Source organism: Melanaphis sacchari, unplaced genomic scaffold (assembly GCF_002803265.2).
Source record: "Melanaphis sacchari strain LSU unplaced genomic scaffold, SCAv2.0 Contig41_pilon_pilon, whole genome shotgun sequence".
NCBI classification, from domain to species: domain Eukaryota; kingdom Metazoa; phylum Arthropoda; class Insecta; order Hemiptera; family Aphididae; genus Melanaphis; species Melanaphis sacchari.
Window position 1 is genome coordinate 404996 of NW_020271269.1, and position 18054 is coordinate 423049.

At 32.3% G+C, this 18054-nt stretch overlaps 1 protein-coding gene across 1 annotated transcript; it reads right to left on the reverse strand.

Moving 5' to 3' along the window:
• Window positions 1-876: 876 nt before the first annotated feature.
• LOC112597455 (motor neuron and pancreas homeobox protein 1-like) lies at window positions 877-13816 on the reverse strand. Its single transcript, XM_025343512.1, has 3 exons — window positions 12858-13816; window positions 1775-1950; window positions 877-974 (listed from the first exon to the last, which is right to left on the reverse strand). Exons 1-3 carry the CDS (start codon window positions 13292-13294, stop codon window positions 877-879), a joined length of 711 nt encoding a protein of 236 aa, XP_025199297.1. The 5' UTR covers window positions 13295-13816.
• Window positions 13817-18054: the final 4238 nt, after the last annotated feature.

An 18054-nucleotide genomic window follows, 5' to 3' on the forward strand; every position in this document is an offset into this window, starting at 1 on the left:
AGACGCGACAGATATATGCGATTTGCGTGCCGATTAAACCGTGGTCGTTCGGATAGTCGAATGTGTGTGTGTGTATGTGTGCGCACGCGCGTGTACGAACAAGAAATTACCGGGTAATCGGTATATGGAATCACCGGTATGTGCGGCAAAAAAAAAAAAAAAATTTCGCCCGACAAACAATAGTACAACTGTCCCCGGGATATTCATACAATAAATATATAGCTGGTACCCCCCGCGCACAATTCGGGAGACGATCGAAAAAAATAATATATTTATCGACCTGTGTTGCACCGTACAATACACGATGTCTGTTCCGGACGAAATTCGCGAGTTAGGTTATGTATATCATTATATAATATTTATCACGTGCATTGTGTGTGTGTATGTGTGTGTGTGTGTGTGTGTGTGTGTGTGTTCATGTGCAGTGCGAGCGAGCATTTGAATGTGTCGCCGCCGCCACCACCGCGGCGTTCGCATAATGTGCGTGTCTGGATCGACCCAAATTACGTCCTATTACTCCGAACGCGCCCGTAGATCGCGCGTATCCTTATAAATGACGATACGACAGAAATTATGTGTCGCCAGCAATATCGTTGCATTTAACGCGGGAGCCCCACACGAGGGTGGAGGTGCGGTGTCGCCGATATAGGTAATACCTTTCTATATACGCACCACTTTTGCCTATCGGATTTCAACCACACGTGTTTACGATTCCATGCGTACACAAAAGTACAACATAACATAATATTTATTAATTATAACATAATACCATTATCGTATTATTATTATTATTATTATTATTATGTACGATAGACGGTAAGTATTGTAGGGCGGCACAAAAAATCCACAATCGACCGACGTTCACAAAGATTTACGTCATCCATATGATTTGAAATCGATAAATTTAATTTCAATAGTTAAACATTCCTTGTGCTTGTCAATTCGATCTCTGATGATGAAAATATATAATTTGACTGTGAAAAAAATTATAGATGAAATAATTTTACTTTATGATGACAAACTCAATCCTTAATCGATCATTGATATTTTGCTATAATCTTTGTTTTTATCAATAATAAAATATGTACAATATATTATTCGAATATAGACTCAGTTAAATTAGAGTTTTTAAATATTATGCATGTCATCTCACATATCTATTATATTTTAATAATTTTATTATACTGTCTTAAAAATATAAATTATAATACAAGTAGATGATAATAATACATTAGTTAAATATAGGCACAATTAAATTAAAGTTTTTAAATAATACTATACAATTTATTGCATATCACATATTTCGATATTTTATACATACCACAACATATAATATATTGTTTAAAAATTAAAATCATTGGTTTCCAAAATTTTTTTGGCGTAAACAGAAATTGTACCTTTTTCTTTTTTTTTGGAGAGGGGGGAGAAGGCTATGCGTAAATCGAGGAACCGGTTTTTGGGGGAAAACGGGCCATGCCCATTTTAATAAAATATACAGTAATACATTTTACAAAAAAACGTTTAATTTTAATTAATGAGATTATTCGTTAATTTTATAAAAATGAAAAACCTATGTAATTATAAATTAAATTTTACATGCATGCGTGTGGCGTGGGTGATCATTAGGGCGAGTAAAGATGTAAAATTGATAAAATTGTAAATTAAATATTTAAATAAACATGTCATCAAATATAAAAACGGTCTGTATTGAATCCTCTAAATAAACGTGCATAATACCTACACTGTAAGTTTGACAATGACAAACGTGGATTACTTGACTTACCTGTAGGACTAATTGCGGCCGACAAAGGCTGCGACCACGCGGAGTACCAGTGTTTGTCTAGGGCGCTTGCCGTAGCGCCTGCGATGCCCACGCCCGGGTACAGCATAAACGGACTCCGGCCTGAAGCTGCTGCGGCCAACGCTCCGAAGTGACTCATCAAGCCCAATCTGCAACAGAAAAATGATCGGTTATTATAGCTGATGTAAGTGTAACGACATCGAAGAAAACAATTTAATATGATAGGTATACAATATATTTTACTACGGTTAGTAATTCAAAACATTAAAAAATGTATGAATTTAATAAAACCCAAACTGCATGTATGAAACTGTAACGATTTACTAAGAAATTTTAGATTTTAAATTCTGATAAAATGAAACGAATTTTTTCAAATAATATTTCTCATGTTTACTTATTCCAAAAACTGAAATGTTTTCAAGTAATACATAATACGGTAATGATAAAAATCTGAATCTGTTTTATTATCGCTTTTCTTAAATAAAATTATAAATAGGTATATTACACATAAGTCAGTTTCGTAAATCGGTAATGCGGCATAAATTTAAGACAATGGTATTAATAATATTTATTTTTGGCATTTAATTTATAAAAATAAAACAATGTTACGGGATTGGCTTAAAAACCTACACAATTTTATGTAACACCGGCGTTCAATTTAATAATTATTATTTTCCCTGAAAAACACGTAAGCTCTAAAAAGAACAATTCGCGTATTTATAAAAGTATATTATGTTTAAAAATATATGTGGTTTGTTTTAAGGTTTTTTACTATGCTTCCATTTTAAGCTGCTATTCTCGGTAAGAATATTAAGAGTTTCGAATAATTCTTCGCTTTCAGGCTTTAAGACGCATTTAAAATTTATATTAAACACTTAACCAGTCGTTTCACTTGTTTAATACTAATACGGCTTTCGACGAACAGACAAGCCATATTCTTCGTCGGGCGTTTTGCAGCAAATAATAATAGAATGGGGGAGAAGTTCATCTTGTTATTCAGACCTTGTATGGATTAACTATTTATGTGCTTTTTAACAAAATGTACACATCCAATAGTGTATTTAACGTAAGTACTACATACACATACATATTTAAGTTGCGATGAGACGTATACACACGTGTATTGTAAAAAGTATTACTATTGCGATAAAGTAAACAAAGAGAGACAAATACGACCGACATACTATTTTATAAAAAACTATCTATTACGATTTACGGTAGATATATGCACGGTTTAACGTATATTATTGCTATTAGTACGTCGAATGTTTCTAGTAAACATATTGTTTTTCATCACTGTTTATATATTCTTCGTTAACTGTATTATATTATTCAATTATTGGCATACTAACATATATCATAGTATATACTATAGATACGTCCTACACAATGCATATTCAGCATAAATAATAATAGTGTGTTATTATGACTGTATAGTCATGTATGTGTGTATATTGCGATAGATAAGTGTACAAACGACGTCTTCTCTTGCAAGATCTACAACGCTGCTCATCATCCACGCCGTGTACAGGAATAATAATGTTATTATTATTATTATCATCATCGTACCCGGAAGAACATTATACGAACCACCATTGCTATAATATTATATGGCGCCGTGTGTGCGCGTGTTTGTTGAAACTTTAAGCTAAACAGTTTTGACTTGGGTAAAGTTTAGTTTAAAATTAATATTTAATCGTCCGATAATGGCGCTGGCGCGGGCGTAACAAACTTTACTCGTCGCGACCGTGGGAGGCGGAGGCGGTGTGTGCCGTAAACAGTGCGCCGTTAAAAGCATTTAAACAGTCTTCGCTCTTGTAAATATAAATATATATATATACATATATACGTGTAAAATCATTTTATGTGCGTGCGTGCATGCGTGCGTGTGTGTGTGTGTGTGTGCGTGTGTGTGTGTGTGTGTGTGTTTGTGCGAATGCACATAACGCGCTTTGGCCCCGCCAAACCCTTCTCCGAGACACACCCTCCTCCGACGGTTTTCGCCTCGCCATTTTCACCGCCGGAGATGACGACGATATCCCAACGGCGGTGCGGTGGTGGCATCGCTCGTTATATTTTTATTACCAGCTACTTTATTATGACTCTGCGCGGATTCGTCGAGGGGAAATATCGGAATGCCGAGAAATTCGCTAGTTGAGTGTAGGAAAACGGCAAAAAAAAAAAATAAATAAATAAAATAATAAACATTTATAATATGCGGTCGGTTTGACTGCTGGAACGTGCGCTCGACGGTCGTTTTATTCTTCCCGAGAAAATCGTTGAGTGGTCCTCGTGAGGTTTCCCGGGACACGAGAGTCTCGATAGTTAATTCCGTCACCGGTTTGAAAAAACTAAACAAAGGCATCGAACTTTTCGAAATCAAGACACCTACTGGTCTTCTGGAACAAGTGTTACTGGAAGATTTTTTGAGATCTGAGGGTTTTTCGAGTGAAAATTAAGTTTTTTTTTTTCAGGAGGCTGAAGAACACATAACACTTGATAAATAAAGTAAATCGTCGTACAAAATCTATAGTTGACACCTATTCGATTATTATAGCTATTAGGTATATAATGTCGGACAGGGTTATATATATTGATCAGTCGTATTAAACATATATGTCTATTTATTTTTACTTGATTAAATTAACGTGCGTAATGTTATTTATGCACATTATATTATAATAGCTGAGTAATATCTAACCTATGTGCAATTAATTCGTTTACTGTGCGTTTTATATTCCGTTTTAAATCTATTAGACGTTATAATTGTACACACAAAAACCATTAATCGTGATAATAGCTAAAGCATAATTATTCAATCGTTGGGTAAATGGGGATTACTTATGCAGTATTTGAAGCGATTTTGAAATTACCAAGACTATATTATATAAATTCAACATTTTTATCGAATTATAATATTATAATTTTGAAACTTAATACGCAGTATGATATAATTTGTAGGAATTTAATTGATATAATATTAGTATACCTATTTGTTGTAGTAGTGAAAAAATTAATATTTCGTTGAAAATTTGAAACATTTTTAAAACAGTAATAAAAATTATATTTACTTTTGAATTTATTATGAAACGCGTAATTATTCGGGTTGAATAACCATCGTGTACGACGGTTTTTATTATTAATGTATGAGTATCTATACCGACCAGGATGTATAATATATTTATAACCATTAATATCTATATGCATTATGTACACACTATAAAACGTTACGTATTTGCGTGAGTGTAATATATTGTATACATTTAAACGTTAAAGTACGTATTTATGTGTGTGCGTTAAAATTTAAAGTTATATTACGGTTACGCGGGTTTTAATACAGTATAATATATATATAAAGTACATGCTCGTAAATGCGTTTTTTTTTAAAGCGTGCACATACAATTATTTTAATCCATTTTACTGATGCCTTATTCTGTATTCTGGTTATATCAATTTGTTAAAATAAATTCGGCAGAATATTTAAATTGAAAACAAAAGTGTGACAAAACAATAACATAGGTACAATTTTTTCGGTCAGTCGTATTTCAGTATAATATCAGATATATTTACGTAAAATGTAAATATGTGATAGAATATAATATATATTATAAGTAAAAGTAACAATAACTAACATAATAATGTTATGTATAGATTGTATATTTGTTTTAACTGAAGTCTTTTTTTTTTAACGACACGTAATTATTTAATTATAAACAATAATAATATTTCGACATAATGCTACAATATTATTACAGCATTAATAATATTGACATAACCACTGTCGATAATAACATTATCAATACCGAATTGATGGATTTTTTCTTTAGTCAATTGAAATGTGCGTAAGGTTAGGTTTCCAATCGCAGAGCTTTGCTAGGGTTGCTCACACTCGCCGTGTCCCTTGAACAAATATTATAGGCACATAATATGATATGCATTTATCGCCGTCTGTATAACGTGCATGCTTGTGCATCGCTAGCGTGTATAATATTATATACATTCACTCAATCGATACTTTCCCGTAGAACGGACGACGGACGTGGAAAACAAAACGATACGTCGTCGTCTAAGTGCGTCGCAAATATGCGCCTACACCGATCGGTGATACCCGATTAAGCACGGTCGTTATCGGCCAACCTTTTAGACGATACGATTGAGCGAGATAAAAAAAAAAAAATTGTGTACAACGTTGTCAGATTTTCACTAGTATCTACGTATGTATTGTGTAGATATTACCAATAGGTAATTACTAGGGCAGAAGACTTGTAGCTCTAAAAAAATCACCTGATATGCACTTAAATATATAAAATATGCATTTTAAAATGAATATTTTTGGAGGGTGTCAGTTAAAATCGCGAAATATTTTAACAGTGAAAACACTAATAGCGAAAAGTAAAAATTATATTACTTTTATTTTTTAAACCATAGGTATAAATTAAAACTATCATCTCTGCAGTTATATAAAATAAATTCAAGTTCATTAAAAAAAATTAAATATAAAATAATACAGATAGGGCAACGGACGACACAGTAATGGTTAAGTTCAATTGATTCACATATACTTCCCTGTCAGACATTTCCCCGTACCTACTTCCCCATAAGACATTTCCCTGTCCAATACGAAGTAACTTTCTGTCATGCCGGTGACTTCGACATCACCAAAATATTGTCCGATATAGTGGCCATTGACTCTATATTAGGCGAAGTAGGGCTAGATATCTTGTACGTAATCTTTACGGCCTTATCATAAACCAACTGACGTACATATTATGTGATAAAAATCCAATAAGGGATTTTTTCTTATAAACATTTACATTCAAATGTATCTTATTTTTTAATAATAATATTCTATGATACAAAATGGCAACGTCACACGTAATTTCGTGCTCAATTGTGTTGTTTTTGGAGTTTTTTTGGATTCCTATCGTTTGATTCCAACCATGCTCAATCGGGTTGTAAAAAAGGTCAATCGTGCTCAGTCGGGTTCCAGCCACACCGATGACCTGCAGGCTGCAGTCATAAATCACACGAATAATGACATTTTACGCGATACGATTTAACGGGCGGACACGATATTAATAATAATATCATATTATAGTATACCATAATAATAATAATATTATATACCATACTGCGACGTACCTACACCCCAATGCACTACACTAATAATACTATAACCTACTGTATGCGCTCAAGGCGATCGCAATGATACGATCGACCGTCATGAGTGTATAATATTATTCTGTGTCTAGTTTACTATACATCACGTTGTTTATACCATACTCGTATTATAATATAGATAATACCTATTGGCTATTATATTCGCGATTCTCGGGGATATATATAAAATACCTATGTATAATGTGTATACTGTATATAATATATCTACTGCACGTACCTAAATGTAGAGCAGCGCAGTGTGTGTATTCGTATATAAATATAACGGGGGGGGATACATGCGTCCAGGGGGGGGGGGGTGAAAGGATGTGGGCATGTGGGTGGAACGGGAACGAATCGAATGGGTTTGTCCGTCGGTCGGTATAATACATTTATATCTATATACGGTGCAGCTACTGCAGGGGTGTCCCGGAGGGTTATCGACGAATTCCTGGCGAACACGCCTGCAGCACGCACTCCCCGTTCGAGCCGTTTACCACCCCCCTACTACAACCCGACTCGTTATATCCGCTATTCCCGTGCCGCCGCCCAAAGCACGGTGGAATTTATCGCCGTCACAAATGGCTGCCGCCGCCGCCACCACCGCCGCCGCCACTGCCGTTTGCCAATTATATCGGGCGCGTCCGGCTTAACTGACAAATGCATTAGCGGTAATTGATAGTTATGATTGCGCGCCGCACCTCGCCCATGATAATATAGTATTTTATATTATCGTATTCGTCCTCTGCTCGTTTGCTCTCGCTTTCTCTCTTTCTATCGATCTATACCTCTCTTTTCCACCCTCTCTTTCGTCCAATTTCTCCGCAAAATTTTCCCGCCGAAAATATGATAAAATACAATATTAGTTTGCATACCGCGGGGTATCTTTTATTCGTTATTGTGGTTATTATAATTTATAGCTTAATTTAACACCATAACACCATAGCAGCAGATCGTCGACATGCTCTCGACATTTCGTTCCTCCAAAAACTCGTCTGTACAAGTTTCATTGATTAACCCTCATCCCTTGTTTCTCTCATCAATTTTAAAGTACCAATCAGAAACACTATATCCAAACTAACCCATTTATTAAAATATACTTCTACATTCCGCTAATTATTTAAAAAAAGAACCGCTTAATCGAATCATGTGAACTTGCCAATCAGAAACTCTTATTTTATTTTGTTTTAATCCTTTAATATGTCATATGTTTTGTTAATATTTATATGTAATTACTTTAATACAAACCATCACTGCACTTTTTTTGTCTTTAATTAACTATAGGATTCAAGCTCGTAACTCATAAATAAATAAACGAATAATAATAATTCCTCGTCTCATTTATTCTGTAAAAAATCTATACGTCGATACAAAAATATTAAAGTGATTTTGACAAACAATTCGTCCTGCGATCGCGCAAAATTAATTCATAGCGCACTCGTAATATTATTATATTATAGTTATATTTTAATAATAATAAAAAAATACCACGCTCAGCCTCGTTATGATTTATTTGGCGATTATATTATCTTTTTTTTATATTTTCCAGGTAAAACGCCTGCAGCGTGTCAGGAAAAAAAAACGTACACATTATCGCGTGCGGTATTTAATTGAATATCAAAATAGTGTTATTATATATACCTATGTAAAGGCTTTTTACAACTAATTAATTATAAAAATGTTTTAAAAGAACATAGAACTAATGAAGATACCATCGGTAATATATTTTTTCCTGGTATTTTAAATAATAAGACTACTATGACATAAACTTTTTGTGCCACAATCACAATAATATAATGTTTCCAATGTTTTTTTTTTTTTTTTTTTGACAAAGAATATAAATAATTTAGTTAGGTACATTTGACGATACTGTTTTATACATTTTTCATTTCCAAACGGCAGAAGGTAAATTCACTAAATTATAAAAAGTTCATAAACGTCATAATATCTTTTTTTCATTAATTTTAATTATGACACAATCATAATAATAATAATAATAGCAGGTATGTATTATCCCCTTTATGTTTTATTAGTTCACTTTATAAATTAAATTGTTTATTGGATAATATTGTACCTATTATAAATAAATGCTTGTATATTTAAATATATTAACGATTGAAATTCTTATTTTTAGTTTTAACTATAGAAATTAATTGTGAAAATAAAATGCCTTCGTTATATTATGTATTTATAAATTAATACTTACGTACGTAGTTTTAAATGTTTTATGAATCAAACACACTTACGTATTGTTTTGAATTAGCTAATAATTTATTGAACTTGTGTAAAATAAAAATATATTACTAAGTTATAAATTTTATTTTTACATTATAATTTACAGTTATCAATATTTCTAAATAATCTTCTAATCACCCATCCACCGTCTTTTTTCAATGCATTGGAAAATAACTCGTTGGGTGTTCTACAATTACTCTAATACGATAATGTAAAATACAGTCCCGCACCGCATATCCCATTTTACACAAATAAAAACATCTAAATCGGTGGCCGGTGCACTACCGGTCGATTGTAATTAACAAAATCGGCGTGACGGGGTAATGTTTTAAATAAGTATAATATAATATGTGTGTGTGTGTGTGTGTGTTTGTTTGTTTGTATACAGTAGGAAACTGGATATCAATCGGACAGACAGGCAGCGGAATAGCTCGTTCGTTTTATTATTATATATATTTTTTTTGTGCAGAAAAGAGAAAAGGGGTCCGTTTTCAATCGTCTTTTGTGATGGACCGGGCGTTCTATTGAGTGCTCAAGCAGCGTTTTTCGTGTAATTAAGAGGGTCGTTTTAAAATAATAATAAAAAAAAAAGTGAATAATAAAAAAGAGTTAAGAGAGCAATTTATATACCAGTACAGATATATATATATATATATATAAATATATATATAATACATATAGGTACCAATCTATAAATATATATACAAAATAAATGTTAAAAAAAATCGACAACAATTCTTGACTAAAACAATTGGGACGTTTGACACAAAAGAAATAGGAAAACGTTTTAGTAGATTTTTAATCTTTTTGTTGTGCTAGTACAATTATTTATTATTATTCGCATATGTACATATGGGGTGGCATGTCGCCGCAGTGTGTGTGGCGAGGAGAATCCACCGACTCGCGCCGATTATTTTACAAAAACATACACACATATTATACCGAACAACGCGTATTAATATATTATATTATACCTACGTTTATTATAATAGATCTTAAACGAGACGTTTTGACATAATAGACTGTTTATTTGTTTTTTAATTATAATTATTTTATTTTTTTATTTTTACTAAACTCCTCAATTGAACGTTTTATTTTAAGAACGTAAACAGATTTTATCGTGAATATGAATAGGTATAATATTACGGTGCCTACCTTTATAATATATTATGCTAGGTGGATTGAACTTATAGCATTTCAATATTAGCTTGCTTTTCACATGAAAAAATGTAATTATTCAAATTCTCTTGGTATAATTTTTAATTCTGGATATTAGTATAATATTATTAATAATATCGTTTATATTTTGCGCGTTTGTATGTAATCCGAAGTTGTACAAATTTGTGTCTCTCCTTACTAACAAATAATATGTAACATAATATTATTGTCAATGATAATAATTATAAGCTTTATAGTAGTAGAATTATGTATTTATTGACGACATTAGTATCTTATCTAATATACCTATCTATACAAACAAATACACATTTGCAGGCGCATACAGTCGTTATGTTGTAAGCATATATATATCTAATAATCGAGTAAGCCGTAAAAGATGGTTGTCTTGTTAATCAAATACATTTTACGTTTAAATGAAATATTAAGCTAAATCCTTACCTCTATTAATATTGTTATTAGTTTATCGTTTATACAAATTTGATATAAAATACATAAAAAATAAAAAAGTAAATTAAATTGGTAAACATCAAAAACCACATTTAATTCTTAGTTACTTGATATTTTATGAAGTTATCAGTTATGGAGATAAAGTTACATAGAAAACTACTTTATACCAGTTACCTTAATATAGTTTTATCTTATTTTTAGTATTTTACATTATTATTGCATCATCAATAGGTACCTACAATTAGAAGAGACTTACAGTCTATACATTATTTAAGTACATAAAAGAATGTATACATAATGTAGGTGCATTATTTATCTTTTTATAAAATTTGAGAAAAATTAATTTAATTGTGAATGATTTAAAAACTATGAAAAAAAATATGAACACAAAGTAGGTATATTATATTGAAACTATTTAGTTTGAGTTCAATCACTAAATTGGTTCTTATTAATTATTGTAAATTTATAAAAACGATTCTCTAAAATTATTTAAAATACTATAATATATTTTTTTATTTACTATAGACATAGGTATTATTCTTAGGAATACTAAGAGCTGTAATTTATGTTTAACTACTCATCAATATAATAAACCTAAATAAACATAGTTTTAAACATTTTTAAAAATAGTTGTATACATTTCTGATTAATACGAAAACAAATTTAAAAGATGGTAATGACAGTAGGTATATGTATTTTATACAAGGTAACTATTATGATTCACAATACTAACATTAAATAATAATAATATTAACATTTTGATTAATTAAACGTAGTATAAAAAATAATAATTCTGATTATTGTAGAAAATAAATATTGTGCATTATGATTATCTAGTTAGTATTTTGTTAAAGTAAAAATAAAAAAGTTTATATATACTAAGTATATACCTATGAAAAAAAAAAAAAGAGAATCGTGAACTATTTTATTTTAAATTTTTCATAACTGAACTTGTCGATTTTTTTTTTTTATATATTTAAATATATTATTTAACTAATGCTAAAGGAAAAATATATAAGTAATATAACGTTTTTATTACAGCCATTATAATATAAGTATTCAGTACTTTTAGTAAATTTACAACTTAACAATATTGTTCATCTGATAATTCATCAGTTATTTAATTAATAAAAATAATAATACCATTTTAATAGTAGAATTGCACAACTAATTATTAGCCCCTGGACTCTATACATAGGTCTTAACAGTGGCATGGTGAACTGAATCTATTCCAGAGGCAATAAAATATAGCCTAAGAACTCACTTTCCCACTACTCGTATAAACGCAAATAGGGTTGGGGAGGAGGTGGCTTCAAAAAAAAAAATCTTATGGACGCATTATCATATAACCATTATTGTTGATGTATAAGATTATATTATATAATAAGAAATTAGTGGATGCATAATAATCTCTTCGCGAATCGCGACACCCATCTCCCAATAACTTGAAAATTTTAGAGACAATTGCCTCTTAAATTACTCTTCTCCATGCCACTGGGTTTTAATACGTTTGTTCGAAAATATATTTTAGTATAATATATTTAACGACGAAAACAAATAATAATTTAATCACGCATAACATCGTAATATTATTATATAAATATACTATAATAATTCAAGGGCGTCAGTGGATATGAACGTTAACTTACCGATGTTTTTTTTTAAAAAAAATGCATTTTATTGCTGCACGAATAAAAGTGTTTTAGTGTTATAAACATGTATAGGTAATATATTATGAGAACTTTTTATTAGAACAAAGTGATAATTGATTTCACAATATATTATTATTAATTATAGAGCAACTCTATTCACACCCACACAAGTATTTTATCTTCTAAGTTATTTCATAATATTTTAACGAATACGAATGAAGTTCGTTTCAGCTTTGTAATATTTAGTCACGAAAGTAGCATTTGTGAACCTTTACATTTCAAAAATGTCAATATTAACACATTTATCCACCGACCCCATTGAATAGTTGTTACGCATCTGAGTACCGGAAACAACGCAGTGGACGCCGTTTCGGCGGACGACTTACCTGGACAACATTGCGTGGTCGGCTGCGGCCGCCAGGTGTGCGGTGACGTCAAACGTGGCCGCTGCTGCCGCCGCGGCCGCTGCAGTGGACGGTGACACGGCGGCGCCCACGGATCTGCAGTGCTGTTTTCCGGCGCCGCCGGGCTTGTCCTTGCTGAGTATGCTCGAAATGGAGAACGACGTGTACGGCGGTGCGGCCGACTTGACAGCCGGAGATTCGCGACCACCACCTCCGCCGCCGCCGCCGCCACCTCCACCACCACCGCCTCCGTTGCCCGTAGTCATCGCGGCCGCAGCAGTCGCCATCATCATCGTCTTGCAGGCGGCCGTTATCGGGCCGTTTCCGGTGCCGCCGGTTGCCGATCCCCGGTCGCTGTTGCAGCACAACTCGTCGTCGTCGTCGTTACCGGTCACGTCGATGCGCGGAGACTCGGACATGCCGCGGTCGGTGCAACAGTCGCGGATATCCGCGCCGGAACCGACGGGGTTATGAGCCGGAAACCGAAACGTTTTGCGGCGGTGCGACGAAAAGTCCGTTATCGGGCGACGTGTGTTTTATCGCAGCCGCGCTGGTAAAGGCGCGCCTATACCTACACTCTCGGCGCACGTGTTGCCGGCACGGTATTTACTAATATTTATAATTACAACGGTAGTACGCACTACTCCGCGTCGTCAATGTGGATATTATATATATAATATATAAATATTTCCTTATGATAACGAGTCCGTTTTATCCGTCGCCTTTGATTAATATAAAATATATATTATATATATATTAAAAGTGCACTTAATAAATCGTCGTCACAGACCGACAACGGATATCGGATACGGCGATCGGTGCGTAAATCGACCGAACGATTGAGTGCGTTCGTGTGTGTACGACGACGGTACGCGCGCGATTGTCGTCGCTGAGCGGTCGGGTGGTTGTACTAACTGACAAGACGACTACGGTTTGCGGTGTCGGAGCACTTAAGCGGGCCGCCGTATTATTATTACTATTACTATTATTATCGTTATTATTATTCCTTCCCTTTTCGGGTTTTTTCCCCACTTCTCCGACCCCGCCGATCGACGCCAGTCACGGTTTTTACGCCGCGCGCGCGGACATTTTAACCCCGCGGCCACCGCCCTAGAACCGACGACGCTCCGCCCATCCCCGGCGCAACAGACACACCCACTCCATTGGTCCAAAAACGGATTTCATCCCCCACCGCGTACGCACGAACTGCCCAACCCATCGTGCGCGTTTATATACTCATGTGCGCGGTACGTAGGGGTGTGCGTGTGTGTGTATAAATACGGAGAGCTGCCGCCAGCACCACAGCTACCACCACCACCGCCGCCGCCGTATGAGTCGTCGTTCACCCTCGTCTGCCGTCGTCGTTTACCCTCGTGTCTTTGGCGTCGACTGCTACTGTTTAGATATAGGTTTGTACTTCTATATTGCTACACTATACACGTATAGATGATACACCATCGACAACGATCATCGGATTCCACTTGAACGTCAAAGCCGCCGCCTATACTTCGAATTGGTTAATCTATAGTGCTTATAGCTACATAATATAAGGGTATAATATAAATTATGTATATATAATGTGTACACATTGTACACATTTATTTTTTATACGTTATACATGTCATACCTGAACAGCTGAATATACTTAATATGTAGGTAATCAGTGATCGCTAATCACTGCGGGTGTACATTTTTGTTTATACCTTCTTCTCCGACCAAACACTGTAATATGTCACGAGCATATCAGTATACGAAAGATAACAATATTTATGTGTAATGGATTACCTAAACAGCCATACAAGCTATAGGTAATAGGTATAATATACCTATAAGATTAACAACTTATATTTTTATAATACGTAAGAGTATACAACAAATAGTACTTATATTTAAAATTTTAATCTACTTAAATAGTTTATTTCATTTTTTAAAATTAAAAATACTGTTTTCAACAATCAATCATTTCAAGCATGCAAAATACCCCAATAATATAGTTTATTATGGTGGTATGTATGTATATAATATATGAATTTCTTGGAGAGGAAACCACTATAATTAATTAATTTACAGATTTATTTAACTGATAATTATTGTGTAATGAAGTGTAAAAAACTGGGAAACAATTTTATAGAGTTAATTAAGAAAATATGGAAATATTATTTTTAACCAATCGTTTACATCGTTATTCGTTTACTATACGTATATATATATATATATATATATATTTACATAATTATTATAATCTAAATTTTTAGTAAATATTTTAAGAAATATGCAGGTAATTTTGAAAATTTTACGAGTAATAACTATAAAAAAAATTTAATGACATTTAAATCATTAATATATTTAAATATTATTAGGTGTATTTAGAAAGACTTTAAGGCATGTTCATGTTTTATAATTATTATTATTATTATTATTATTATTATCGCTCTAATATAAATCCCATTTAAATATAATTAGTCAAATTCGAAATTACACACTACTGCAAATTTTAAAGGTTTTAGGAAGAAAAAAAATTGTTAATAAAAAAATACAGAATCCCCTTTGTGCTAATGAATGTGTCTTGTCAATGAGTGGGTCACTGTAATAATGGGTACATCTACTCATCTACATGATGTGATGCACTTTTATTCAATGATATGCATCATTTATATAGGTCAACCCAGAGGTTTGACAAAAGTAAGGGGGATTTGAACCTGAAGTGCAGGGCCCATTGAAATAGATTTGTAATGTTTGATGTTTTAATATATTATAACCTATATATTAAAATATATACTATATGTCTTTATGATTAAATATTATACATATTTTTATTTTTACTTGCAAAAAAATATCTAGAAATGATCGTGTACTAAACGACGTATTATTGTTATTTTTATTTTGGTACTATTTGTATAGCTTCTAAGCTAGATATAATCAGTATTGTTAAATACACACGCCTTGTTATTTATCCACCGTTAATTTCTTTCCTTTAGTATATTATATTTTTTTATAGCGTTCTTTGTTTATTTATTTTACCATAAATAATAATAATAATTTTTTTATTACGGAGATTATCCGAGTTCCAATATAAAAACATTAATCCGATTCTTTGAAACATAGAGAAAATTTAGAAAAAAATTGGTAAGAAAACAAAGAGTTGTCGATTTATTGTACAAATTTTTATAACAGCTTTGGAGACTATAATGAAGTAATGTGTTTGTTAATAACGATTCATCTGTGTCAGATACAAATTCTGCGATTATTGTCGATAAGGATAAGACTAATTGATTTTAATATTGTTTCCACGCCAAGTAATAATAGTCAATTGTACCGTCATAGGTGACATTCACAAACTTAAAAGACCCTGTAATGAGGCCAATTTCCATCACGAAGTCAATTCGTGATACGATTGCCTACCAACATTTTGTGAGTTGATTAACAATTTAATACATTTGTAAAAAGACATAAAATTGGATAGATCTTTTATTAACTGTTTGGTTTATACAACATTATAAAATAATCGTCGATTATTTTTTCGGGATTGGTTAATTTAGGATGAAACAAAACAATCTTCATACTGTTTTTCTTGTAATATATTTAAAATTTTATAAAGTTAAATCAAAAAATCATTTCTTTCCTTTTTCATTAAAATAATATTGTAATAAAAATTATCTTAATACATTTAAAATAAAATACTTTTTATTCTTGAATGTAATTATATTTTGTGGTAAATTCTATTACCATTTGAGGTGGGAGGCCTCGCACAGGTTTACAGGGTAGTATGTATAATATTTTGAAAATATTATGTATAATTAATAATAATACGTCTGAATATAGCAAAATATTTAACTAAAATCATTATTTTTCATTTGAATTATAGGTACTTGATTTCGTCATACTTTAATGTCTATAAAAAAGATTACACTTAAAATTGTATTTTAGATATTTCTTAAAACGGTGATTAAAAAATTTGTACGGACCTTATGTTCGAGTCTTAATTCTAAAAATTTTAAGTAAAATACAATTTTGATGAATTTTGTAAAATTATAACTTCAAACACCTATAAAAAAAATGTGTGTATAGTTTTGATATATTTAAACTTCTATAAGTAAAAGGTATGAAGAACTTTATATCAGATTTTTAACTATTTTGACTGAGCTTCAAAATTGTAATCGTAATATTATAATTAAAAAATATTTCTAAATTAACAATTTAAAATATTTATAATAAACTAAAAAAGAGCTCAAGTATTTGGAAATTATAAAAAAAAAAAAAATATTTCATAAATATATTTGGTGAACATTTAATTATCTATGGTAATTGGTCTTTGGATTATAACCATTTATTCAAACCGGATGAATTTTGTTTTGACGGTTGAATTTTGTGTAAATATTCTCGTTTTTCTGGAAAATTAAGAAAAATGCCATGAATTTTCACTTTTGATCTAGTTTGATCTACTTTACTACCAGAAACCAGCCTTGAAGTCAAAAAAAAAAAAAAATACACATAATCTTAAAGTTAATAAATTCATAATCGCTCCAATAAAATCACTGACATTACATAATATATATTTTACGTACATAGACAGTAGCTATAGTAACCATAACGCTCATAACATAATTAGTTTTCTTAGGTCAGAAATATTAAAAAAAAAAAAAAAATTCCAACCATTTTCAATTGAGTGGATATAATAACCCTCATTGGAAAGATTTAAAAAAACAACAAATAATAATAATAATAATAATAATAATAATAATAATACCAAAACAAAAACAGCCCTCATAAAAGCACGATTATGATGTTACCGGCTTAATGTTAGGCGGCGGTTATCCCCGACGGAATTCGTGCATCAGAATTAATATTAGCCGATGGGGCGGAACAAATGTCGCGTGGGCGAAAGCATCGGACGGGGGGTGAAGGGTGGCTGTGCAAAACATCCCCTGCAGGAAATTCGAACAGCTTGTGTACAGTATTAATAAACCAATCTCGGGGTGGTGAGCAGTGACGAGAAGGGCATTCAGGGTGGCACTCAATCAAAGCTATTAAAAGCTTTTTCTCGTCGACTACGCACGGCGATGATGATGATGATGATTGTAACCCGGTTGATAATGGTTATGGTGGTTATAATGGTTACCGCGCGTTCGCGGAGGGGTCGTAATGATGATAATGGCTCGGCGGCGGACACTGCGCGGGC

Bases quoted from the DNA above. Each gene is read 5' to 3' on its own strand.
- LOC112597455 (XM_025343512.1), bottom strand. From the start codon at position 13,294: ATGTCCGAGTCTCCGCGCATCGACGTGACCGGTAACGACGACGACGAC. The intron at 1,951-12,857 runs GTAAGTCGTCCG...TTTCTGTTGCAG, and splicing joins GACCACGCAATGTTGTCCAG to ATTGGGCTTGATGAGTCACT. The intron at 975-1,774 runs GTAATCCACGTT...TTTTTTTCACAG, and splicing joins TAGTCCTACAGGTAAGTCAA to TCAAATTATATATTTTCATC.